This window comes from Chrysemys picta, chromosome 4, assembly GCF_011386835.1.
Source record: "Chrysemys picta bellii isolate R12L10 chromosome 4, ASM1138683v2, whole genome shotgun sequence".
Taxonomy (NCBI): domain Eukaryota; kingdom Metazoa; phylum Chordata; order Testudines; family Emydidae; genus Chrysemys; species Chrysemys picta.
The window spans coordinates 34,582,774-34,609,781 of NC_088794.1; the positions used below are offsets into that span (position 1 = coordinate 34,582,774).

At 42.9% G+C, this 27,008-nt stretch overlaps 1 protein-coding gene across 18 annotated transcripts in view; it reads left to right on the forward strand.

Moving 5' to 3' along the window:
• The window catches only part of TSPAN4 (tetraspanin 4), a 716,150-nt gene extending 689,809 nt beyond the window's left edge, over nt 1-26,341 (forward strand). For all 18 annotated transcript variants that reach the window (XM_065594660.1, XM_065594664.1, XM_065594659.1 and 15 more), the window contains 4 exons: nt 696-797; nt 10,490-10,621; nt 17,935-18,018; nt 21,102-26,341. In XM_065594660.1, coding sequence (XP_065450732.1) covers nt 696-797; nt 10,490-10,621; nt 17,935-18,018; nt 21,102-21,170 — 387 coding nt within the window. In that variant the 3' untranslated portion in view covers nt 21,171-26,341. The remainder of the gene's footprint in view (nt 1-695; nt 798-10,489; nt 10,622-17,934; nt 18,019-21,101) is intronic.
• The last annotated feature ends 667 nt before the right edge of the window (nt 26,342-27,008 follow it).

Here is a 27,008-nt window from a genome sequence, read left to right on the forward strand (position 1 = left end):
ATCAGAACCTTTCACTTGTACTACGTCAATATGAATGCATCTATTCAAGAGCACTTCGCAAACTGTATCTCAGTCCCCTGAGTGTCGATAATCTTTCTACATTATAGAGCTATTCCCTACTCCTCCCCAGGCTCCTGCATCCCTCTCTGTCAGCCCCACAGCTGCTATAAAGAAAAAGCTGGAGCATGGGAATATGAGACAGGTGCTTGTGCTGACACCATAGGGAGGACACAAGAGAGGCTCAGAAATATTTTTTCTATAGAGAACAAATAGCCAGCTAGAGAGAGAAATGTGTGTGTGTTAGAGGGTTGATGTTATCACTTCTAGGCCTCCTCTGAAGAGTAACTAGAACTAGTCCAGACCTGTTTACCTTAGGGTTAGCTGAGAGAGAGGGAAGGAAGATGGACCCTGTGGTAGGAGGGTCTGTCACAGAAGAAAGGATAGACCATCAAACCGAATGCCCTGTTAGGTATCCACTTAACAACTGTTATAGAGAGAGGCAGGAACCAGTTAGATCTCTAAGCCACTCAAATACTGAGTAGCATTAGGTGATTAATTCCCAGTGTGAAGCTTCCCCACCCACTTGCTATATCACTGTCACCCTGGCTTCCCAGGGGAGCTCATCTGAGAGGTGGCACTCTGAACATTTTAATTTTCAGTGCACTTATATGCAGTGTTATTTGTTCTGTTTTCAGATTGATAAGTATGCTCAGCAGGATCTGAAAAAAGGGCTTCATTTGTATGGGACAGATGGAAATATTGGCCTAACTAATGCATGGAGCATCATTCAAACAGATGTAAGTCTAAAGATTTTTTGTTTTGTTTTTCCTCTTAATTTATTTCTGGTCTCTTCAGAGGTCTCTTCTGGGATTACATATTCATGTGCTACCAACGATCCCATGTCTCTCTTTATTTCTTGTCTGACCCTCCCCAGGGCCGGTGGAAGGATGTTTCGCGCCCTAGGCGAAACTTCCACCTTGCGCCCCCCCCGTCCCCGTCCCCGAGCCCCCGCCCTGAAGAGCCCCCCCCCGGCGGCAGCTCCCCTCCTCCGCCCTGAGGCGCTCCCCCTGCGGCAGCTCCCCCCCCCACCTAAGGCGCACACACACACCCCCGCCCCAGCTCACCCCTACCCCGCCTCCTCCCCGAGCACGCCATCGCTGCTTCACTTCTTCCGTCTCCCAGGCTTGTGGCGCCTAAGCTGATTGGCACCACAAGCCTGGGAGGCGGGAGAAGTGAAACAGCCACAGCGTGCTCAGGGAGGAGGCGGGGCGGGGAGTTCCCCTGCGTGCCGCCCCCCCCCCCTTGCTGCAGGCAACCCTCCCTGCGCTCCACTGCCCCAGCTCCCTCCGCCTAAATGCCAGCGGCGACCGGGGCAGCCGAAGATCCGGCCACTGCGGTTGCTGCCGAAGAAAATGGTGCCCCCCAAATCCTAGCGCCCTAGGCGACGGCCTAGGTTGCCTAAATGGTTGCATCGTCCCTGACCCTCCCCCCCCAGCTAGACTTTTCTACACCCACAGACAAACCCACCCACCTGGTCACAATATCCAGTGGATCCCCTCACCCACACAGTGCTAGTTTCTGTGCAGACTCCATTATGCCTTGTTTTGAGTGTGGCCTCTTAACAGACTCTTCCAATTATCTTACATGAAGAGCATGTTTGCATCAGTTCCAATGAGGTTTGAACTCAACCCATAACAAGGTTTAACCCAATGTATAATAGTACAGAGGAGCGGCACATGAAAGGTAATTCGCTTCTGCTTCTCCAAGAGGAACTAGGAAGGATTTGCAGTCATTTTCCAGAGGGTGGGACCCCCTTTTTATTCTTAAGTTCATTTCCCCTTTAGCAGCAACACTATGGCCATTTCTTCATCATGGAAGGGCCCTGACCCCATTTCTTCCAAAGTCACTCATGCCAGAGCTGGATCGTTGTGCAAAAAAGGTAGATTGGTGGATGAGCACAGCCATTGTTCTGCCCTGCTTTTCTTCCCCACTCTCTCATGTAGCTCTCCCCTAAATTGTCCTCCAGAGAAGCTGGCCAGGAGATAGGTGTGACTAGCCTCCCGTCCCCCATGTGGCTGCTGTACTTTACTGCAGCACTCTCTGAGTGGCCAAAGGGGAGCACCAACTCCAAGGATATCCCCCACAATTATGTAAGCTATCCAAACTGACAGATGGGCTATCACATTTTTTTTCCTTTTGCTATCCAACCAGACTACCCTGTGATAAATCATCCTCTTCATCCTTGACTTCCCTTGGTAGAATCTGGGTTGAAATCTTGAATTATGCCTTTTGGTTTGGTCCCAGTCTAGACTCACAGATGGGTCACCCTATATAACACAAGTCATAACATATGGTACACTGTTCAGGAAGGACCTCTAGGATTAGAACAATTAAGGATCATTGGCAGAGCCCAGAACTGGGATACCAGAGGATGCACAGGTTAGAGTTAAAGTGTGTTGTCAATGTTGCATAGGGACCGAGTTCTAGACACCAGAGGATGATACAAATTAGGATCCAGGTGCATTGACAGAGCATCTCAGGAGTGGGATAGTCGTGAGTGCTATGGATTGGCCTTGGCTGAACTGTGTGTGAAAAAGGGTAGAACAACTCCAGCAAACAGTCTCTCATTTAGCCAGTGCTTTATATCTCTGGCTTTCATGAGCACTACAATTCTCATCCACATTCTGAGGAGGAAAGGTAGAAGAGATAAAAATCAAAGTTGAGTATGTGCAATTTCTAAAAGTTTGCTGCCTGCAATCACAGTACCTAGATCATGAATATCTATATTACTAAATGTCATATACAATTTCAAGTTGGAATGTTGTGGAACTTTGAAGCCACTCATCTTTAAAAAAAAATACAATAGAGCAGGTTTCATTGCAGTAACCATTTCATTTGCTGTTCATTTTTCCTGGTGGTAACAGCACATACAGAAAATAAATATCATTTCACTCTATTGCTGAGAATAAAATGTTTGGTTGCAAACAGTTCACTGACTTGTGATTGGAAAAAAAATACTACCAAGAAACAACAGATATGGAAAAAATAGAAATTGATTTTCTTGCCAGTGTGATTTTTCCCTGAATATGTCTTTAGTTTTCTCTTCCCTGATGCCAAGAATTGAATGTGGGAAGGTCGTCCTGTTACAGCTACAAAGGTTTCCGTGCTACATGTCTGCTATCATTTCACTTTGAGACTCTGTAATGACCAAATAAAGACTGGGTATTAAATGCTCATAAGGTAAATTTATCTTCAGTTGCCAGCAACATTCAGTAGGCAGACTAGACTGTATGAAATACAGTAGAACCTGAGAGTTCTGAACACCAAAGTTACGACTGACCAGGCAACCACACACCTCATTTGGAACTGGCAATACACAATCAGGCATCAGGAGCAACCAAAAAAAAAGAAAGAAACAAACAAAGAAAAAAACAAATACAGTACAGTATTATGTTAAACATAAACTACTAAAAAAATAAAAGGAAAGCAGCATTTTTCTTCTGCCTAGTTAAGTTTCAAAGCTGTATTAAGTCAGTGTTCCATTGTAAACTTTTGAAAGAACAACCACAATGTCTTGTTCAGAGTTATGAAAGTTTCAGAGTTACGAACAACCTCCATTTCCGAGGTGTTTGTAACTCTGAGGTTCTACTGTATAAATTAAAGGTTTTAATATTTTTTATTTTGAGAGGTATTAGAATATCGACTCTGCTTAATTAATCTAAAAATAATGAGTAAAATGTAAGCAAACCTTGCTATGTATTTTTCTGGTAAAAGTTAAACTGGCTGCAGTGATGTTTCAGGAAGTGCTGGGTGTCAAGGCTAGGAGAATGAGTCCTGTTTCTTAGTATTATGCAGGGCACCAAGCAGTCAAGATTTCTGGGTTGTTATGTGATCTTTGGGAGCCCATAATCTGTCCTCTACTTCTCCATCTAAAATAGGTGTTTTGAGGCTTAATACTATGTCCAGTTCTGTTGTTCACTCTTTAAAAAAATATGCTGACAAATTGGAGAGAGTTCAGAAAAGAGCTACAAGGATGTTAGAAGCCTGGAAAACCTGTTTTACAGTGAGACTAAAGAAGCTCAATCAATTTAGCTTAACAAAGAGATGGTTAAGAGGTAACTTGTCTTTAAGAGGCTACATGGGGAGAAGGTTTCTGAAAGTAGAGGACTCTTAAATCTACCAGACAAAGGTAAATACTGAGATGCAATGACTGGAAACTGTAGCTAGGCAAATCAGACTAGTAGTAATTTTTAACAGTGAAGGTAATTAACAATGGGAACAACTTACCTAGGGAAATGGTTTATTCTCCATCACTTGAAATCTTTAAAACAAGGCCAGATGTTTTTCTAAAAGGGCTGTTCTAGCTTAACTAGTAGGGATGGGCTTGATGCAGGAATCACTGGGTGAAATTCTATGGCCTGTGTTATGCAGGAGGTCAGATTAGATGATCAGAATGGTTCCTTCTGGCCTTAAGATCTACTAATGTTTGGAGAGTCTGGAGATCTTCACATAAAAGGTTTATTAGTTATTATATTTCAGGAAAGAGCACACAAGATAATAGGAAAATTGCACAGCAAGACACAACAGTGTTAAATGTCTCACTTGCTAGCATGGTAACTGTGAGATTGTGTCTGTGCTATAGTTTTTAAACGTGCACAAGTCTCAGTGCTGGGCAGTAGGGCGGACAATAAAGAGCTCTCCCAGAGCAGTTTTTAGCACTCTGTCTAATTGCTTCTCATGCGTATCCTTCACAAATACTTAGTAACAGGCTGTTGCAGTGATGCAGCAACAGCAAATCCCAATATAGTTAATTATGTAAAGCACTTTGAAGATGAATAGCATTGTATAAGTGCCAGTCTTTTGTTTGGTTGGTTTGTTTTTTCGTTCAAGAATAATTATTGCCTTCCTTTCCTAATCAGTAGAGTGTAATCACCTATGGGGGAATTAGGAGTATATAGGGGACTATTGTATGAGAGATCCTGGCTCCGGCATTATGTTTGTATTCCTGTTCCTTAGTGGTTATTGACAGAAAAGCCAGCAGAACTAATCAAAGTGCCATATGGGAGACCGGTTCTCAGCACGCCTTTCTCTAGTGGACCCAATAGAGATCAGTCATTGGTTGGGCAATGGGCCATGCACATACATAGATGGAGAACAGCATCCTCAGGGGGAAAAACCATATGAGCAATAGCAAGAGCCTTAATGGAGTTTATCTTCTATCTCTACTCTCTCCACCCCCACAGTCCCCATCTTTGTGAAAACACCACGCTTAGCTTGCATAGAAGGATGGCCTTGTGGTTAAGGCTCTGGACTGGGGACCCTAGCAATTGTGGCCCTGCCACAGTTCATTTCTCCCTCCCTTTGTCTGTTTAGGGACGGGATGGTCACTTAGTAGGAGTTTGTACAGCACCTAGCACAATGAGACCCCCAAACTCAGTTTGGGCCTCTCTATCATCCTGTATAGCTCTATACTCTCTATCCTACTTCACAGGAGGAAAAACAATTTAGCCAGAAACAGAATCACATCCAGCAGCTGGTGATCTGGAGTCCCTGACTGATCCCCTATTGGAGAGGAATTTCATCAGGCAATGAAGATAGTATAGATGAAGTCACCCCTGAAGGGTGATTTTGTTTCTTTCTCAAGTGTGAAAATCCTTAGCACTCTTCACATAAATCATCGAGTTCTTTCTTCAGTGTAGGGAGGAAAAACCCTAGAAAATGTGATGACATTTCTAAGCAGGATAGACAGTGATACTATTTGTGCCATGGTCATTTTGAGTACTTACCCTGTAATAAAGAAACATGGTGTTTCGGGTGGGAACCTCGGCAACTCAGATGGATGTGTTAAATATGCACATAAATGGCCAGATTTTAGATATTAACAAACACAGGATAGAGACCCCCAAAATGTGGAATTTATCGGGTTATATTTTTAACTATGAATGACAACACTTGGTGCCAAGCAATGGCCAATCCCACCTCTAGGGTGAGATGTTAGGTCATTTACTCTTATTCAGTCCTTGACTGCTCTGTTCAGATTGCCAATGAAGAGATCAGCTTTGGCAATTCCTCTTGTGATGTAGAGAGACATCCACTGGCACCAGTACAGAGAACATATACCTGGAATCTACCTGGATTGCAGTAAGACATTTGATACAGTTCAACATGGGAAATTATTAGTTCAATTGGAGAAGATGGGGATTAGTATGAGAACTGAAAGGTGAGTAAGGAACTGGTTAGAGAGGAAACTATAATGGGTCATACTGAAAGGTGAACTGTCAGTCTGGAGGAAGTTTCTAGTGGAGTTCCACAGGGATCAGTCTTGGGACCGATCTTATTTAACATTTTTATTAATGACCTTGGCACAAAAAGTAAAATTTGTGGCTGGAACAAAGTTGGTGGCATTGCCAACATGGAGGAGGACTGGAATATCATACAAGAAGATCTGGACGATATTGAAAACCAGAGTAATAGAAATGGGATGAAATTTAATAGCACAAAGTGCAAGGTCATGCACTTAGGGATTAATAACAAGAATTTTTGCTATAAGCTGGGGTCTTATCAGTTGGAAGTGACAGAGGAGGAGAAAGACCTAGGTGTACTGGTTGACCACAGGATGACTATGAGATGCCAATGTGATGCGGCTGTGAAAAAGGCTAATGCAATCCTAGGATGCATCAGGCAAGGTATTTCCAGAAGAGACAGGAAAGTGTTAGTACCAGGGAAGAAGAGGAGTTAAGTTAAGCGCCAATGTGGACATGAGAACAAATGGATATAAATTTACCATCAACAAGTTTAGGCTTGAAATTAGACAAAGGTTTCTAAGCATCAGAGGAGTGCAGCTCTGGAACAGCCTTCCCAGGGGAGCAGTGGGGGCAAAAAGGCTAATTGGCTTCAAGACTGAGCTTGATAAGTTTATGGAGGGGATGGTATGAAGAGACTGACTATAATGACATGTAGCTGATCTGTGACTGCTAGCAGCAAATGTCTCCTGATGAGACACTAGATGGGGAGGGCTCTGAGTTACTATAGATACTTCTTTCTCAGGTGTCTGGCTGGTGGGCCTTGCCCACGTGTTCAGGATCTAACCGATCACCATATTTGGGGTTAAGGAATTTCCCCCCAGGTCAGACTGGCAGAGACCCTGGGGTTTTTTCATCTTCCTCTGAAGGATGGGTCACTTGTAGGTTTAAATTAGTATAAATGGTGGATTAACTGTAACTTGAAGTCTTTAAACCATGGTTTGAGGACTGCAGTAACTCAGCCAGAGGTTATGGATCTATTACAGGAGTGATGGGTGACCAGGTTATATGGCCTGCAAAGTGCAGGGAAGGACTTACATATTAGGACTTGGTGCACTACATAGATTTATATAGTTATTTGAATAAACATGACTTAAATCCCAGTAATTTAGGACTCAAGTCTGAGCTGAGGTCAGTGGAGTTACAGGTGCAAAACCATCAGGCAATGAGAATTGGGAATTAATTTTTAAAATATAGTTTTATACCCAACATCTTTGTGATCAAGATCTGAGCACGTTTGTTTGACCACCTTGTAAATAATTAGGTAAAGTATTTGCGAAATATGTGGAAAAAAGCAGGAGGACCCAAGTTCTGCTCAGTTTTACTTGTGTACATCCAAAGTAATACCATTCATTTCAATTTACACCAGTGTACTCAGACAGCATTTGAATCTTATGTATTTTTTTCCCATGTGATTGAGCCCAGTTTAGATTCAAAACTAACTTCTGGATACTGCCACGGTAATCTGGACCATCCATCAAACATCATGATTTAATAAGTAATGCTAATTTCTCAAAGATCAAAACCATGCTGCTGCCATTGTGTAGTTATCCAGGCTATGAAGCGTCACTGTTGCCAAACACTGTCTCTGCCACAAGAACAGAATATGCTGTTGCTTAAGATCTGCTGAGACCGGGTCCCAGGGCCTGGGCTTCTTCGCTTGTATTCATAAGGCCGTATACCAACCTGGATGACTTCAGTGAGTATTCAGCACAGAGACCACAAGCAGACTATAGCTTGCATAAAGGATCTTTCAAAATTTGCCCTAACTACTAGTGGAGCGAGTAAAACAGATACAGGGCAAGTGACAGCCCCAGGCAATAAATACACAAGCCGGAGTGTAACCCTTTCTTTTTCATTGCAGTAAGATAGAAGCCTTGTGCACAGCGTTAAGTATGAACACTAGATATCCCATGCTAGGGTTAATTGCTTGTTAACAAAGAAACAAAGCTATCTGGGAGCAGTGTTGCATCCCATAAACACAGCACAGAAACTTCAGTGCTTTTTAATGCTTGTTGGTTGGCAAAGCTCTCTCCAACAACACACCCTCCAGATATACTGTTGGTCAGCCTCATACTGTCTGGAGTTGCAGGCTGCTGATTAAACATTTGGGAACCTTCCTCCAGCGCACCAGATGGGTAATCAATATGGGAGTATGATTGGTGACTCTTTTACAAAGGAGAAAAATAAAGTGTTGTGACGTTTTGGGAGATAGAGCCTCCCACATGAAGAAAATCTGTTTGGGGTTTGTTTTTTTAAGTGAAACAAAGTAACAGCAGAAAACATCAATATTCCTAGAGATGCTCATCACCAGGGACTTAGTGAATAGCTGCCTAGAAGCTAGTTTTATTTGATTTCTTTTCTAACCCTATATTCTGTCAAACTATTGGACTATATTTTCTAAAAGGGAAAAGTGACATTGGTGCCCAACTTGAGACCCTGTAAAGGGGCCTGATATCCAGAGGGAGGGTGATTAGTGCTTTCTGAAAATTATCTTCCTTATCTCAAGCTGGGCACCTAAAAGGCATTAGTCACTTCTGAAAATGTAGGTGTATTGTTTCCTTCTCTTTGACAAAGTCATGGAAACTAGAGGCACAACAAACCAATCAGCCCATCTTGCCTAACCCTGTTACTGGGGAAATGAAGGGGACAATACAGGACTTTAAATGCGAACTGCAAAGAATGAAGTGGGTTTGTGCCTGTAGCTTACTTTTCCACTATCAAGTGTCATGGCCTCGATTGCTCCTTGCTGGTTTTGCACCTGCCAAGGCAAATGCTTTACCCCTTCTGGGGTAAAAGAAAATCCAAATAAACAATGGCTCCAAGCTGTTCTCTGCAGACTTTTTTTCTCAAGGGTCTAAGCTACCTCTTCAGCACCCCAATACAGGGGAGTTTCCACTCACCCCTCTCTCAGAACCTCTGGCTGTGGGCTACAAAACAGTAGTTGCACTCAAAGGTCATATAACACACTTTCTGTTTTCCCTTGGCCCATAACCTCTTCCTTCATTCTGCTGGTCCCTTAGCTTCCTTCCTAGAACTTCGCTATTTTTGGTTCTCTAGCTAATTAGCTGATGTGTTTAAAGAGTTTTGAAAATGTAACATTCCTGATCATGATTGGTGGGAACTAATGTTTGTATATCCATGCAAGGTATTTTGATTCATCAGCACTCAAGTGCCAAAACAAGTACTGAGTCCACGCCTATAAGAGTAGCACAGGAGGTGATGGATGGGAGATAAGTGCCAGTGAGCCTTAGCTCATTTCATGTGATGTGGGTGGTATTGGACCCAGCTTCCAGAAGAGAAAGGTGGCTATAGAGCCAATCTCATGGATGAGCTATGCACATTTTCTGTATTTTCCTTCCCATTGCTGAAATGTAATGACGCTTTCTCTTCAGTATCAGTTTATTCACTCTGAGTGATTGCTTCAGTGATGTCTCAAGTTTGTGCTCATGACGTCATTTAGTGTCCTCAAACTACAATGTTACTGAATTATTCCAGAAGAGCAGCGGGGAGGGAAAAAAGCTTTAATTGAGGAACAAAGACTTTGACAGTCAATCATTAGTAATGAACAACAGAGGAGGACAGTGTGGTGGTAACTCTAATCATGAGACTGTCTGCTACAGTGTTCAATACAAAACACAGTCCCTTCGCCACTTGGAGGGTGGCAGACAAGCATCTCAAGGTCATGACTCCTGGCAGTAAGGAGTAAAACAGCACGTTAGTCGCTCTCAGGCAGATTAATTCTTTTAGGCAAAGTGGGAATAATCCTGTTCCATGGCTGTGGTTACTGTGTCTCACCCCTTTCACTGTTCTGGCACTACAAATGTTTGGTTTTGCTTAGTGGTTCTTCCATCCAAGCTGCTCATGAGACAACACTCTTAAACTGCCTGGGAGACATGCAAGGGAAGGCAGGAAAGAAAACTATAGATGCTTTACCTGAGCAAAGCAGGGAGACAGGAGTTTATTTCTTTACTGTCTAACGGGCCCTCCCCTCCCCGTTAGCCTAATCCCAATACACAGAGTGAGGCAGTTGGAATAAGAGAATGCTTGGGCCCTGCAAGAGGTGTGGAAAATTCTTCCATTTCCTCAAAATAAGTAAAAATGCGGCATTATGTAATGAATGACGTCTTTTGCTCATAAACCCCAGAGCACACTCACAATGTCATCCTTGCTTTTTCCTCCTCCAGTTCAGATGCTGTGGGGTCTCAAACTACACCGACTGGTTTGAAGTGTACAATACTACACGGGTGCCAGACTCGTGCTGCTTGGAATTCAGCGAGAATTGTGGACTCCACTCGCCGGGGACCTGGTGGAAAGCTGTGAGTATTTCTCTCAGTCAGCTGCCAGGGCAGTTACCTAAGGCTTGTTTTAATTCAACCGACATAAGGGAGGTATGGCCACCAACAGGTCTACAGGAGGCAAAGGTGGACTGGAGACATTAAAACTTGATCATCATAAAATGGCCTCACAGAGCTGCCAAGGGCCATTATTTCATCTTGTACCATGCAGTGAAGCCAGCACCTTGAATAGTTTTCCAGAGGGCTGAGGCTTCTTCCCTCCCAAGAGACAGCACTGGGCTCTGGAAGTCACATGCATCTCTCTGGACACATGGCTACTGCTGACAATGAGCTCATTGTTATGCTTATAAGAAGCACACGGAATCTTTTTTAAAAAGGGGATAAGGCAATATGCCGCGTTTATTGAGAGTACCATTTAAGCATTAAAATCAGCATCTGCAGCTCCGATGTTGATGCAGAACGAACCCAAAGTCCCATGGCAATACACCCTTCTTTTATAGCAATAAGTTCCCATACAAGTCTCTGGACCTTGCTGTGTCACACCGGAGCTGTCAATCACGAGGTATTCAAGGTTGCTCTTAATTAGCATTATTTTGAGTTGTTACTGGGAGGATCTGCAGCTGTTTCTTATCTGTCCCTTTGGCTCAACTCCTTATCTCATCCTTGGGGTGTATGCCTCTGCTTTAATCTGCCATCCTGATGATTGATAATAAATGACCATCTGGCCCAGTTGTCCTTTCTCAGTTAATTACCATACATTCGTCACTCACACCAAACAGTAAATAAGGCAATTACAGCCATAAAACTTCTATCCTTCTAAGAACAAATGTTAACACAATCTGCAAAAAATAAACGCAGAACAATTTCTTCTTACTAATTCAAAGCTATAATTTCTTCTTACTAATTCAAAGCTAGCAAAATGGAGTATACGGCAAAATGCAGTACAATTTTACTTGAGACAATTTCTTCCCATTAGGCTTTTGGCCTACATCATGAGCAGAGGAGTTCCGACTGACTAGGAAAGAGACAGTGCCTTTCAGTTTACTGTTGCATCTGTAGGGGTGGAACAGGATGCAGCCAAACACATACCCTCATGATTATCAGAGGTCCTGATGTGGAACCAAGTAGCAACAGGTTGGAGTGGCACAGACATTCACCAGGCACTAGAGCTGTGTAACCCTGCAGAGTTCAATTCCTGACAGGGAGCTTGATCCAAGTCCCACTGAAGCCTTTCTACTGACTTCAGTGGTCTTTGAATCAGGCCTAGCATTTGTGAGCTCAACGCTGGAACTTATTCTCAGAGCTCAGAAACGAATAAACCCTGCAGTTTGCTTTTATCAGACTCAAGCCTCTAGAGGTAAGCCCCGCCCCCAAATCCTCACCCAACTCTTCCCTGAGCCGGTAGCCAGACACCCTACCCATCTCCTAAATGAATCCTAGGACCCTCCTTTTATACCATAGATAGCTGTAGGGGAGGTCTTGGGGCCAGGGCAGCTACTGAGGTGGAATAAGGGAGTTTTGCTGCTTTCCAATTGAAGCAAAAAATAAATTCAATTCTCAGCCTGATTTCAGTGACACTTCACAAGCATGGACTGAAATTTCTAAACAGAGGCTGGACTCCAACCAAAGCTGGTTTGGTTCTAATCAACACGTCTCCCAGCTCTACTGTACAGTCTCCAGTTACCTTTACATAACACTTTGGATAAAGAAACAAACAGCTTTTCTTGTTCTTGAATATGGGGATGAGAGCCAGCGAGCAGGGCCAACCCCCTAGTCACTGCTGTAGATTAATACCTTTTTCCTTATACATATTGTGAAAGCAACACAGACTAGATGTTTAACAACTACACAGTCCATCAGCTGGGGCTGGGCATGGCACGAAGGAAGCAAACCAGCCACTTCAGTGAATGTGCGTAAGGCCTTAGCACTCTCCTATTTGTAAGTCAGCTGCACACGCTAAATCCCTTTCTTTGCCACGTGAATGGGCACAAGAACATAAGAACAGCCATACCAGGTCAGACCAAAGGTCCATCTAGCCCAGTATCCTGTCTACCGACAGTGGCCAATGCCAGGTGCCCCAGAGGGAGTGGACCTAACAGGCAATGATCAAGTGATCTCTCTCCTGCCATCCATCTCCATCCTCTGACAAACAGAGACTAGGGACACCATTCCTTACCCAGCCTGGCTAATAGCCATTAATGGACTTAACCACCATGAATTTATCCAGTTGTCTTTTAAACGCTGTTATAGTCCTAGCCTTCACAGCCTCCTCAGGTAAGGAGTTCCACAAGTTGACTGTGCGCTGCGTGACGAAGAACTTCCTTGTATTTGTTTTAAACCTGCTGCCTATTAATTTCATTTGGTGACCCCTAGTTCTTGTATTATGGGAATAAGTAAATAACTTTTCCTTATCCACTTTCTCTACATCACTCATGATTTTATATACCTCTATCATATCCCCCCTTAGTCTCCTCTTTTCCAAGCTGAAGAGTCCTAGCCTCTTTAATCTCTCCTCATATGGGACCCGTTCCAAACCCCAATCATTTTAGTTGCCCTTTTCTAGTGCCAGTATATCTTTTTTGAGATGAGGAGACCACATCTGTACGCAGTATTCGAGATTTGGGCGTACCATTGATTTATATAAGGGCAATAATATATTCTCAGTCTTATTCTCTATCCCCTTTTTAATGATTCCTAACATCCTGTTTGCTTTTTTGACCGTCTCTGTACACTGCGTGGACATCTTCAGAGAACTATCCACGATGACTCAAAGATTTTTTTCCTGACATGTTGTAGCTAAATTAGCCCCCATCATGTTGTATGTATAGTTGGGGTTATTTTTTCCAATGTGCATTACTTTACATTTATCCACATTAAATTTCATTTGCCATTTTGTTGCCCAATCACTTAGTTTTGTGAGATCTTTTTGAAGTTCGTCACAGTCTGCTTTGGTCTTAACTATCTTGAGCAGTTTAGTATCATCTGCAAACTTTGCCACCTCACTCTTTACTCCTTTCTCCAGATCATTTATGAATAAGTTGAGTAGGATTGGTCCAAGGACTGACCCTTGGGGAACACCACTAGTTACCCCTCTCCATTCTGAGAATTTACCATTAATTCCTACCCTTTGTTCCCTGTCTTTTAACCAGTTCTCAATCCATGAAAGGACCTTCCCTTTTATCCCATGACAGCTTAATTTACGTAAGAGCCTTTGGTGCGGGACCTTGTCAAAGGCTTTCTGGAAATCTAAGTACACTATGTCCACTGTATCCCCCTTGTCCACATGTTTGTTGACTCCTTCAAAGAACTCTAATAGATTAGTAAGACACGATTTCCCTTTACAGAAACCATGTTGACTATTGCTCAACAGTTTGTTTTTCTATGTGTCTGACAATTTTATTCTTAACTATTGTTTCGACTAATTTGCCATCTGGGGGCTTGGTGGAGAGCACGCCACGCAGTGGTTGAGGAGGCTAAAGGGAATGCAGGCATCAGGGGAATGTTTTCATAGGAAGCACTTGTGGAGAATTCAGGCAGAGTTCATGAACTCCACTGGTTAAGCACCTCCTCTTGAAAAGCCAGTCCTGATAATAAACAATTTCATCAGCTGCAACCCTCTTCTTAGGGTGGAGTTTTCAAAAACACTTAATGCAATGGGTAGGGTTACCATTCGTCCGGATTTACCCGGACATGTCCTCCTTTTTGTGCTAAAAATAGCGTCCGGGGGGAATTTGTAAAGCACTCACAATGTCCGGGATTTCCCCCCTCCCCCGGCAGAGCAGAGCGAGCGGCTGGGAGGGCTGCAGGAAAGTCCCGGGCTGGACTCCGGAGCAGCTGTAGAGGAGCCGGATCCGCCCTGCATTCTGAGCAAGTGTATCAGCACAAAGTGCAGCCCTCCCCTTTTGCAACTGGGAGCGGTTTCTGCCATGCAGCGTAGCAAAACGGGAGCGAGAGCACTTTGTGCTGATACAAGGGCAGCTCTCCCCTGCAGCCCGGTCCGGCAGCACTGTGCAGGGCCAGGGACCGGGTTTTGTTGTGCTGGGGAGCACAGCCACGTGTCCGGCTCGGCTCGCACAGAGCCCAACACCCTGTTCTGAGCAGCAGGGTAAGGGGGCCAGGGGGCAGAAGGGGCAGGGAGGATCTGGAGGGGGCAGTCAAGAAACGGGGGGGGGGCTTTTTGGGGGGAGTGGAGAAAGTTTTGGGCAGTCAGGGTACAGGTAGGGGGTAGGGTCCTGGGGGGCAGTTGGGGGGGTCTTAGGAGGAGGCAGTTAGGGGACAAGGAACAGGGAGTCTTAAGTAGGGGGTGGGGTTCTGGAGGGCAGTTAGGAACAGGGGTCCCAGGAGGGGGCAGTCAGGGGACAAGGAGCGGGGGGGTGGGGGGGCTGGGAGTTCTGGGGGGGAGCTGTCGGGGGGCAGGAGTGGGGAGAGGGATCGGAGCAGTCAGGGGACAGGGAGTAGAGGGGTTTAGATGGGTTGGGAGTTCTGGGGGGGGCTGTCAGGGGGTGGGGAGTGGTTGGATGGGGCGTGGGAGTCCCAGGGGTCTGTCTGGGGGTGGGGGTGTGGATAAGGGTTGGGGCAGTCAGGGGACAAGAGGCAGGGAGGCTTAGATAGGGAGTGGAGTCCTGGGGGGCAGTTAGGGGCAGGGGTCCCAGGAGGGGGCAGTCAGGGGACAAGGAACGGGGGGAGGGTTGGGGGTTCTGGGGGGGCGGGAAGTGGGAGGGGTAGGGGTGGGGCTAGGGCGGGGCTCCTCCCGTCCTCTTTTTTGCTTGCTGAAATATGGTAACCCTAGCAATGGGGGTTGTGCTCCTAAGTAACTTTCAGTGTGACTTATGTTCACCAGTTACTTTGGCAATGTTGAAAATCCCACCCAGGCCAGACTCTCAGGAGCCTGCAATCCTGCTCCTGGCTGTCCACAAATTCCTGGGGTGTTGCTTAGTGACAACTGATGGCAGCAGGCTGGGGGGTGAGGGCGGGAGTTCTATATCAGGCTAAGGAGGAAAGGGAGATTCATGACCACTTATGTGAGCTTGGTGGGTGGTTGCCACTATTCTGAAGCTCCCCATGTAATTTATGCCATGCTGCATAGCAAGAGGGGCTGTGACCATGCGTGAGGAGTAGGAAGAATAGATAGGAAAGGTCCTTCCAAACCCTTCCCCAAACCAAAATGTTCAGCCTGGGCAAATATTCTAATGGCAGGGAAAAGGTCTATGAAAAATTAAATATTTGTGGCCTCAGACTTTCACAAATTTTTTTAAACTATAATGAGCCTGAAAAAAACCTCATTTTTAATACAGGCTCTTCCCAGCATTTGCTCAATAGTCACATGGAACTGTACTGCATGTTTGACCTCTAAAGGGATGGATACATCTTACTATGGTGCAACTAGAGCTCTTAAAGGGCTGGGCCAGTAACATCAGAATATGGTCTACATTGCAGAGGATGTGAGGGAGATTCCCAACGTGAGTCATTCATTTTAGGTGACTGATCTTAGGAACTGTCCCAGATTGAGGTGTCAGTAAAGGAAGTATGGGAACAAATTGATAAATTGAACAGCAATAAGTCACCACCACCAGATGGTATTCACCCAAGAGTTCTGAAGGAGCTCAAATATGAAATTGCAGAACTAAATGTGGTATGTAACCTGTCGCTTAAACCAGCATCTATATCAGATTACTGGAGGATAGCTAAAGTAAAGCTGATTTTTAAAAAAGGACTCCAGAAGGGATCCTGGCAATTACAGGCTGGTAAGCCTAACTTCAGTACCAGGCAAGCTGGTTGAAGCTATAGAAAAGAACAGAATTATCAGACATATAGATGAACACAATATGTTGGGGAAGAGTCAACGCAGCTTTCGTAAAGGGAAATCATTCCTCACAATCTATTATAATTCTTTGAGGGGGTCGACATGCTTGTGGACAAGGGTGATCTGGTTGATATAGTGCACGTGAACTTTCAGAAAGCCTTTGACAAAGTCCCACACCAAAGGCTCATAAGCAAAATAAGCAGCCATGGGATAAGAGGGAAGGTCCTCTCATGGATCAGTAACTGGTTAAAAGATGGGAAACAAAGGCTCGGAATAAGATAATAAGATGGAAAATATAATGCCTATGCCCCTATATAAATCCATGGTATGCCCACACCTTGAATATTGCATGCTGTTCTGGTCGCCCATCTCAAAAAAGGTATATTAGAATTGGAAAAGAATGGTAATGAAAATGATTAATAGTATGGAACAACTTCCATTTGAGGAGAGATTTAAAAAATTAGGACTGTTCAGCTTAGAAAAGAGACAACTAAAGGGGGATAGGATAGAGGTCTATAACATCATGAATCAGGTGGAGAAAGTGAACAGAAGTATTATTTATGCCTTCACACAACACAAGAACCAATTAAATTAATAGGGAGCAGGTTTTAAATTAACATAAGGAAGTATTTCCCACAATGCACAGTCAACCTGTGGAACTCCTTGCCAGGGGGTGTTGTGCAAGCCAAAAGCATAACCTGGTTAAAAAAAAAGAGTTACATAGGTTTATGGAGGATAGGTCCATCAATGGCTATAAGCCAAGATGGTCAGCAATTCAACGCCATGTTCCTAAATCTCTGTTTGCCAGAAGCTGGGACCAGACAATGAGATGGATCACTTGATAATTGCCCTGTTCTTTTTATTCCCTCTGAAGCGTCTGGCATCGGTCACTGTCAGAATGGGCTAGATGGACCATTGGTCTGACCCAGTCTGATCATTTGTATGTTATGTTCTTAAGTGTGCCCCATGCTTAGTAATTAAACTGGGAAGAAAATAATCGAGGAACTTCTGTAATGCAAACCTAAGTTATGCAGAATGGTAAAGGGTGGATACATATTGTAAAGCAGGTGGCACAACACAACAGCTCTTACTAGAGACTCTGATTAACTGTTTTCTTTATAGTATGTTATTTCAACCTTTTCACGTATTTCCATGGTCTAGGAAAACAGTAAAATTGATTTCAGAATTACAAAACGTTGATACTTAGCTCTTACAGGGCAAAAGAGCATGCCAGAAACCAGCACCTGCTCACTTTTAGTATGGGACTTGTATCTTTTGGAGCAGCAGCACCTCATACCCACTGCCCATCCCATATGGCCTTTTGGATGCACATCCTTCTATGTCATTAAAAATCAATGTTACATTGGAAAGTCTCAAGCCAGGAAGTCATTGTGTTAGTTACAATGCTGAAAAGACAATTCTAGTTACCCAGCAGCTCAGTTTGACCTGTCTCATTCCTATATGTGCCTTCACGTTCCCAGTGGACTAGAGGCTTATGCTTGTGTCTAATACAATACTCTCTGTTCCCTAGCCTTGTTATGAGACAGTGAAAATATGGCTCCAGGAAAACCTGCTAGCAGTGGGGATCTTTGCCCTGTGCACAGCTTTGGTTCAGGTAGGCTCTTATTTCAATTTCTTATTGCCTGAGTGATTGCAGTTGGATTACAAATTATTGAAACAAACTGGTTTCTACATTATTTCTTCCCAGCCTGTTTTTAACAATTTCCAAAATATTCTATTAAATCTTCCTTGGATTTTTAATGTAACCAAAATATCAGAGGGAAACTGCAATAATAAAAACTACATACAGTATATATTACCATGAATAACGACACACACGCAGTTTCCTTTTTTTAATGCCCTAAATGATTAGGATATGATTTATTTATTTACTTTTTGTCACTCAACATGGCCAGCAAAACGAGACAGGTCAGTTTCATCTTCCGGTTCTCCTGCCTTAGCGTAAGACTGGGTTTAGCTTGCAAAACCAGCAGGGGAATGTTTATATTACATTTTAACAAAGCACTTAAATGAAAGCCTCAATCTTGCATACACAATCATAGACTTGATTTTCTTTATGTGAGTATTCCCATTAACTTCAATAGCATTATGCACCTGAATAAAGTCAGGCATGTATTTCTTTCTTTACAGGTGCAGGGCCTATATTTGTACTTCAAGCATGGCTATGACCAGAAACACGGCTAAATATTAACCGCATGCTGATGCCTATGTCTACATGTGCCTATGCTGCACTCAGAGGTATGACTGCAGCACATGTAGACATACCCAGTCTAGCTTTAATCCAGTTAACAGGAGTACCAATAGCAGCACAGGCTTCAGTGTGACCTGTCCAAGCCTGACCAGGACCATGGATACTTACTTTGGCTGGCTAGCCCACCCTAAAATCAGTGCTGCTGTGGCTTCCCTGCTTTTGGTAATCACGCTAGCTAGATTAAAGCTAGACTCTGACATACCTGTGACTGCAGCATAAACATACCCTTATTTTCTAGCAGTGACTTTCATATCTCATTCATACTCAGCTTACAAGTGGGAAGTATGATTACTCTACACCAACTGTGCAGTAACTCAATTAAGATGTGGTTTTATGCTTTGCATGCCTCCAGCAATAGAGAGTCTGGAATCAGAACTGGCTCATGGTGTTGCTGATGATGCATTAGGCAGAATTGCATACATCCAACACTTCCATAGTTTTCTACTAGTGCTGCAGTTTATGGCCCCGCTTTGGTAAAGCACATATTTGAGTTGGGAGCTATAATAATGAGAAACTTACTTTCTTCTCAGACAGAGGTGAGTGAAGAAGCTTAGGGAATGGGTATGTGCAGGGAAATAGTGTAGCGAACCGAGCTTGAGCCTCCCTATTTGGTCTATAGCCACACTTCAGAGGGTGGCTGTTGGGTACACATGCCACATTTAGGGAGTCTTTAAAAGATGTATTAGTTACACTGTTCATAAGCTCATATCATCCCTCTCTAATAGACAGTGTAGAGCATTTAAAATCATATTGTATACATCTGACCAATTGTAATGACTTGTTTTCATTAGGAAAACAATTTTAGACAATTTTTGAAATGTTTACTGGAGTGAAAATTATGAAATGCACAGAAAATACTTCAAGCCTGAAAAGCTTTTGCCAGGGTCTTCTCCCTTATCCCCACCCCCCCACACCTGTTTGAACCTAATTATTGACTAAAGATCCAAAACCCACTGTGAGTTAATGAGACTCTCTCCATTGACTTCTGTGGGATTTGGATCAGGCTCTAATTGCTTGGCAACTTTTTTGGCTGGCACTTTTGAAGTGCAAGGAAGTGCACTTGTGCAAGGAAGTCATACACAAGTAACCCCTTAAAAACATGTACCTAGTGCAGTAGGAGAATCTTCTGAATTGGTGCATGCCAGGGGTCTCAATAAACAAATGTGCAAATTAACCCACTCTATTGGAGACTGCCACATGCAGACATTCTCTGACACGCTGATCTGCTTTGAGTCAGGAAAAGGTCAGTGTGCTAATGAATAAAGCAGCTGCTTTAATAGCCAACAGAATTCCATTCCGTGGTATAAAAAGCCAGAGCAAAGGCTGGACGTTAGAGATCAAGAGCCATTTAACCTAAAAATGTCTGTGTCTGTGCTCAGATAAAACTACCAATATCATTGCTCAAAGGCTGTTTAAAAAATAATCCTTGTAGGGAATTGCCATTTAACCAGACTATCAATTGATTTTAAAGTGGCCAAACTAATCATTTCAAAGAATATATATATATAAAGAACTGCTACATGATAAACATTTAACCCTGAGGAAGTGATTACAACTGAGCTTTGGCAGAAATAGCAGCAGCTACACTTAGTTCTTTTATCTAAGTATTTTACAAATGAGGGTAAGGATCACGATTGCCATTTTACATATAGAAAAACTTAGGAAAAGAGATCCTGTGAGGTATTTAGGCATCTAATTCCCCTTGAAGTCAGTGGAAGTTAGGCACCTAAATACCTTTGAGGATACACACAGTAGGTCAATGGCAGAGCTGAGAATAGAAACCATTTCTCCTAACTCCCGAGGTAGGGCCACAGCCTCTTGATTAATCTCAGGCCTTTGGGAGCAGGTGCACTGTTGATGGAGCCTGCTTATTTTTTTGCAGAGATGGACCCTAATGATTGTCAGCACTCTTCCCTCCATGGCAGTGTTCATGAAATCACATAGCTTTGGAAAATAGGAAGAACAGCACTATCCTTAAGTTTGAGACAAAAACATTGTCTCCCATAATCATGGATACTGTGACAAATACAGCCCCACGGCTGTCTGGGTGGGTCGCTACTGTAAAGTAAAATACCTTTCAGCAACTGCCTCATTATTTCCTGGCAAATAAGGGCTGCGTTTATACCTGGCACCAGAACTGAGAGCAGGGCCCTTGTCTGTCCATGTCCTCCTGCTGGCACCCCTGAATGAGTGGTGTAGATGGGAGCAGAGGAGTGAAGCAGAGCAGAACAGGAGCCTGTGATCACATAATTAAAGACTGTATCATAAGTCGTATGCATATAGGGGCAAAGTCATGTTGCACAAGTAACCTTAATTCTGGCATTTCCTAACTTTTCAGTGTTTGACTTTGCACCCTCAATAAGGTGGATCTAACCCTTTTTTGTAATACTATGTCTGTCAATTTAATTTTTGTTTTGTTTCTTTAGATTCTTGGACTGACCTTTGCAATGACCATGTATTGCCAGGTAGTCAAGGCAGACACCTACTGTGCATAGAAACCATCTCAAGCCTCTGTGCTTCTCCTCAAAAGGACATAGGAGAAAGCTCCTTCATGTTCATTCATCTGATCTTTTTTCTATGTAAGATAAACTGTGTATAATCCTATATCTCTGAAGATTTTGTAAATCACCCTAGTTTATTGAGGGAGGAAAAAAGGGATGGGGGGGAAAAAAAGGCCAAGGGAAGATCAGTACTTGGATTGGCATAGGCAGGAGGAGGAAGTATTGTCGTTAAAAAAAAAAGAATGCTCCAACATGACCGAAGAAAACAGTTCCCTTTGCATGGACTGTGGCAAGACTGAAGATGCTGCTTAAGAAGAGCTGGTCTGCAAACCAGTGCTAGCATAGTCGGCAGACACTGAAAAGAGCTCCAGGAATCCAGAAAGGTTTCCTTATATTATGGGCTGATGTGTGTGGAGGGTGGGAGAGGAGTGGAAAGTTAACTCTCCTTCAGTATTGAAAAAAGAAGGTGTGGAATAGCTAATATTGATGGAACTGTCATTTTACTACAGTTTGCTTTGTATGCAGCTAGTGTCACAGCAAGCCTCCAAACTGTCTCAAGAAGATTTTTGCAGCCAGGCATGGGTCATCTTCAGAAGTGTTTTTAGTTTCATGTGCTCTGAAGTCCAGAGCTAATCAGGCTCTGAGTAATGAGATCTACCTGGTAAGGGAAAAATTCTTAGTGGACATTGTGTCACTTATTGGTTCTATACCATTGCAAATTAATAAGAGTGTACATGTATAATATATTCATAGACACTTACCATTCTGAAGGGAGGTAAAATAACCCTGCATCTCGCCTCAGAAGATGGAAGCTTTCTACCCCATTTCACATTCCAAGTGAACAAATACTCAAAGGGAAATAATGGCGTATTATTTCTTGTAGGAGACACTATCACTATTACCTCTGGGGAAACAAGTAATTACTTTCAGCTGTATCTTCATTTCTGTAAACAACTTGTGAGTGGGCTTTCTCTGTCACTCTCCTATGGTTTTATTTTTTCCATTCCTGTTTCAAGTCAGTCTACCAGCAACTATCACTCATTTCTGCACTTAAAGAGCTGTCAGCTGTTTCTTCACTGAATGTCATTAATTTTCCCTGGGATAGTATCATCTGCAGATAGTATAGGGTTTGTCTTGTCAAAGAAACATGTGTTACACAGTGCTTAAAACTTGAGATGTTTTCCTGCTTAGAAATGCTAAACTACTTATTTACAACATCTAAGGAAAATGGTTCCCAGTGGGAACTGGAGTCAACTTTCAAGCTTTTTTCTCCCCCCCTTGTGCAGGCTTGCTCAGTAGCAACACCTGGCCCTGCTGGAATTTGCAAAAAAAGCATCAGTCACAACTCCTCATTGCAGGAAAACAGTTCTGTGTGTGTATGTTCCCACATTGTCATAATTGAAGAGAATGTGTGAATTGTGCTTTGAGGGAATTTTCATTGAATCGTAAGAAAACTTTGCATCCAGCAAACTTCTAAACTGAGGGTAGGCCCAATATAGCCTACAGTATTGTGCAATGTAGACATGCAGCCTTGAGTGACGGTGTCTGCTGGGCCATGCTCCATCTCAATCCTGGCAGCCAAGCCATGGGCAGTATCTATTCGAGAAAGGCTGCTATAACTATAGTGTTTTATGTGTGTTCTGTACCACCTTTACCCTTCTGCCATTAAGTGAGAAAACTGATTTAAATGAACTCTCTATTTAACTCTGTCAAATCCTGAGGTGGTGGTATAAGTCATTAGGCTTGGCAAAATTTTCAGAGAGCTGTAGCATCATGAACAGGGTTGCTGTGGTTGGAAGGAGGGAGCCTAACTGGGCCTTGTGGGAAGAACCATCCCTCCAGCCAAGAGAGGTGTGAGACCTACCCAAAGCAACCCCATGCTGCTCTGAGGGAAGGCTCTGCAGCAACCCTGAGCAGTGGCAATTGCAGTTGCTCGCCTTCTCCTCCTCTGATTTCCAAAGCCAAGTGTATGTAGCTTGGTTTAGGCATGTTGATTCCAAGCTACTAAATAGCCAAGGTGAGTGAAGTAATATCTTTGGTTGGCCCAACAAAAGATTTACCTCCCCCACCTTCTCTCTCTAAAGAACACATGTATTCATCCTTGAGTTACTACAGCTGGAGCAGAGTATCCAGACGCTTAATGGCTTAGTGCAGGTTCTTGCTGTAGTGTGGTTCACCCACGGGAGGAAGAGGCTTCCTTACCACCTTTCTAGTGGGCACTGACATCTATCAACATTAATGGGAGTTTCGCAAATGCAGAAGTCAAGAACCACTAAAGAGCTCCTGGGTATGTCACAAATCAGGCCTTTGTGGGCTGTTACCTAGCACAATGCAGAAAATCTTCCACATTTGAACAGGACTGAGACTAATTCTGTTCTTAAAGCACAGTTTTTGTTTGGAGTAGGTAGGGGAGAGGGAGGCAGGAATAGAGGAACACACCAAAGTCGAATTGTACAATTAGCATAAGTTCTTGCCCTGGCTCATTAGAACAGCTGTACTCACAGGCATTCCTGCTGACAGCTCTGGGTTCCATCTCTGAGGAGCGGAATAATGGAGTGAGGAATGCATTAACAAGACATTGATTTAAAAACGATAAGTGGACTGCTACAAATAGACTCATTTGTCATTAAAAATTATCATGCAGGCAGCAGTCCCAATGGCTCAGCTGAAAACAATGCACCATCCTGTGGCAGAGCTGGATTGAAGGCTCTACAAAATGGTCTCAAGGGTAGGGAGTACAACCCATTCGTCATGTGAATCCCCTAGTTCACATGCAGAGCTCAGTGGAGACTGCAAGATTTTGGCCAAGTCCATTGAAGGAACGCACAGAGAAAAGGTAAAATGACTGAAGGCTAGAACACTCCTCCTGATTGTGCTTAAACCATTTGCCACAGTTTGTGCTGCTTTACAATTATGTAAACTGCCTCTGTTTTTTAGCCTCCTAGGAGATAAGGTGTCAAGGTGTCACCCCAACTCTGAACTTTAGGGTACAGATGTGGGGACCTGCATGAGATAACCCCTAAGCTTATTTACCGGCTTAGATCTTGTAGCTGCCACCACCAAATAGTTTAAACAAACATTTATGGGAGAGTCATTTGGAAACTGTGTCTTCCCCCCAATATTTCCCCTGTCTTTATCTCTCTTTTCCTGGCAGGATTGGGACTGATTCACCTCCTACCAATTCCTGGTGAGCCCAGATCCAAAAAAACCTTTGGATCTTAAAACAAGGAAAAATTAATCAGGTTCTTAAAAGAAGAGTTTTAATTAAAGAAAAAGGGTGAAAGGAATACCTCTGTGAGATTAGCATGCAAGCTACTCTCACAGACAACAGATTCAAAACACAGAGGATGTCCCTCTGGGCAAAAATGTAGTTACACAAAGAAACCCAATTTGATTCTCCCTCTATGCAAAAGAAAGTCACAAAAGACAATAAACATAATCTAATATATTCCTTCTCTAAACACTTACTACTTTTAAGAAATGTTAGATGGTTGATTCCTGGATCCTTCACTCTGGCACAAAACTTACTGAACAGACAAAAGACTGATTTCCCTCCTCCCTCTTTGAAAACATCTTGTTCCCCCCCCCCCATTGGTTCCTCTGGTCAGGTGTCAGCTAGGCTATGTGAACTTCTTAACCCTTTACAGGTAAAAGAGGAATTAACCCTTAACTATCTGTTTATGACATAAGGTATAAGCATCTCTTTGAAAACCAAAGTAACTGGGGGTCTGTAAAGCCAGAAAGGCATTAACAGCAATGCAACAGGACTTTGTAATTTGTCTAATCTGTGTCTCCAGCACGGTGCCAGTGCAGCTATTGGTGAACTGGAGTCTGTATTCTATGTTATTGACTCTTTTCACATAGGCCACCAGACAGATGGTACAGAGCTTACAGACACTACCAACACAATCTGACTTCAAACCATTGCCCCATATTACAATCCACTTAAGCACCTCAGATTTTTTTAAAATGAGATATTCTGAGTAAGAGAACTGATTGGATGGTGTAGCTGTAACAACCACCACACCTTGTAAAAGACATTTCTTTAGTTCACATTTAACTTTAGACTGGTTCATTACAATCATCACATAGTACACCTGACACATGTTAAAAGGCTCTGTCACCAGAGCAGCACAGAAGTCATTCCAATTGCTCTCCTAAATCAATGTTTTTATGAGTTAAGGGTTGGGTTGGGTTGTTTTTTTTAATAAAAAGGAGAACTTTTAAAATGTAAAACAGGACCAAAGCCAGGGAATCCAGAGTTAAGGTTTAGACTATGTCCCTAATTAAAAGAGTCAGGCCCTTTTTGATTGATTTCACTGTATGAGACCCAAATTTGGTCCTATTGAAGTTAGTGGGACCAGGATTTGGCTTTAAGTTTCTGTCTGCCATACTTTTAACTTTGCTGTCCTGTATCATAACTATTAAATATATTTATAATAAGGGTTTATTTTCCTGTAGCTGTCCATAGCAGCCATCTTTTATTAACTCTACACCCTGTAGCACAGACTCCATAAAATTCACTCCAGTTTCTGCTCTATATCTATCTGCCAAAAAACCCTGGACATGGTATTTCTTGATTCCCTTTGGACTTAGTAGTAATGGATAATAGTGAACTGCAATGATGTTGTATAAAAACATTAATTTGGCATCAGTAAATGTGGTTTCTACACAAAAGTCTCTAAAAACAAATTAAAGATTGTGCAATTGAATATCTCCGGGGTTGTGACCCTCCCACCCCACCTTACCCTTCCAACATTGCTAAATGTGACAGTGGTCCCAGCTCGATGGGAGTGGGCTACCAGCATGAGGCATACCTGATACCCTCACAGCTGTTCTATAAACATAGCGTGAGAGGAAGTGGGAACATGGCTGATCTTTAAACTAGTACTTTCGTTCACAAGGGTGGGTATTCATGAATTTTATACACTGTATATTAGATTGTTCACAGTAATGATATCGCCATGGAAAATTCTGTTTGGAGTTACATTGTGAGTTCAGTTTGAATATCATCTGTACAATATCCCATTGGACAGTTATTGGTTACTTGGATTTTGTCATTGCAACAGAAGGAATGATACAGTTTTGTGCACCATATAGAGGACAACATAATTTAAAATATACATTTTATTTTTTAAAAGTTATTAAATATTCTTTAAAGTTTACAGCTGAATGTCTTGTGTTCTTTATAATGTATATACAGATGTGTATATATGCACTAGAAACTGCATAGCATGCTTCCATTTTCTCATCTCCCATCGCCTGCCTTTAATTTTAATCTATTTTATCGTATCTATTTTTTGCATAAGCAGATTGCCAATTCCGCCAGGAAAGTGAACACCAATTTTCTTTGGTTAGGAGCAGATTATTTTATAGATTTCACAAGCCAGTATCCCTTTAAAAAGATGACAGTGGGAATTCATGTCAGTGTACCTGTTTAATCATGGATACACAAATTGTTTTATTCTGCTTGATTTTTAAATTTAGCCGAACATGATTATGATGATCAATTTTGAAACAGAAGGGATTCCCTTTTTTTTTTTTGAGACAGCAGGAGGCTGTCAATAATGTTTGCTTATATGTTAAAATGAAACATGAATAAAAGGAACTGCCATGGCAAATCAAAAGAGAGGTCCATCTAATTGGGTATCCTGCCTGAGCCCATGACTACACTATGAATACTTTATCAGTATAGTATACCAGTATTCCTATATTGGTAAAGCACTCCTAGCAAGGACAACAATGCTTTTAATTTTTATTCCAACCCCGCCTCCTGCAAAACAAGCAATACCAGGAAAAGCAGAGTTTTGGCATGTCAATCAAATAGCACAT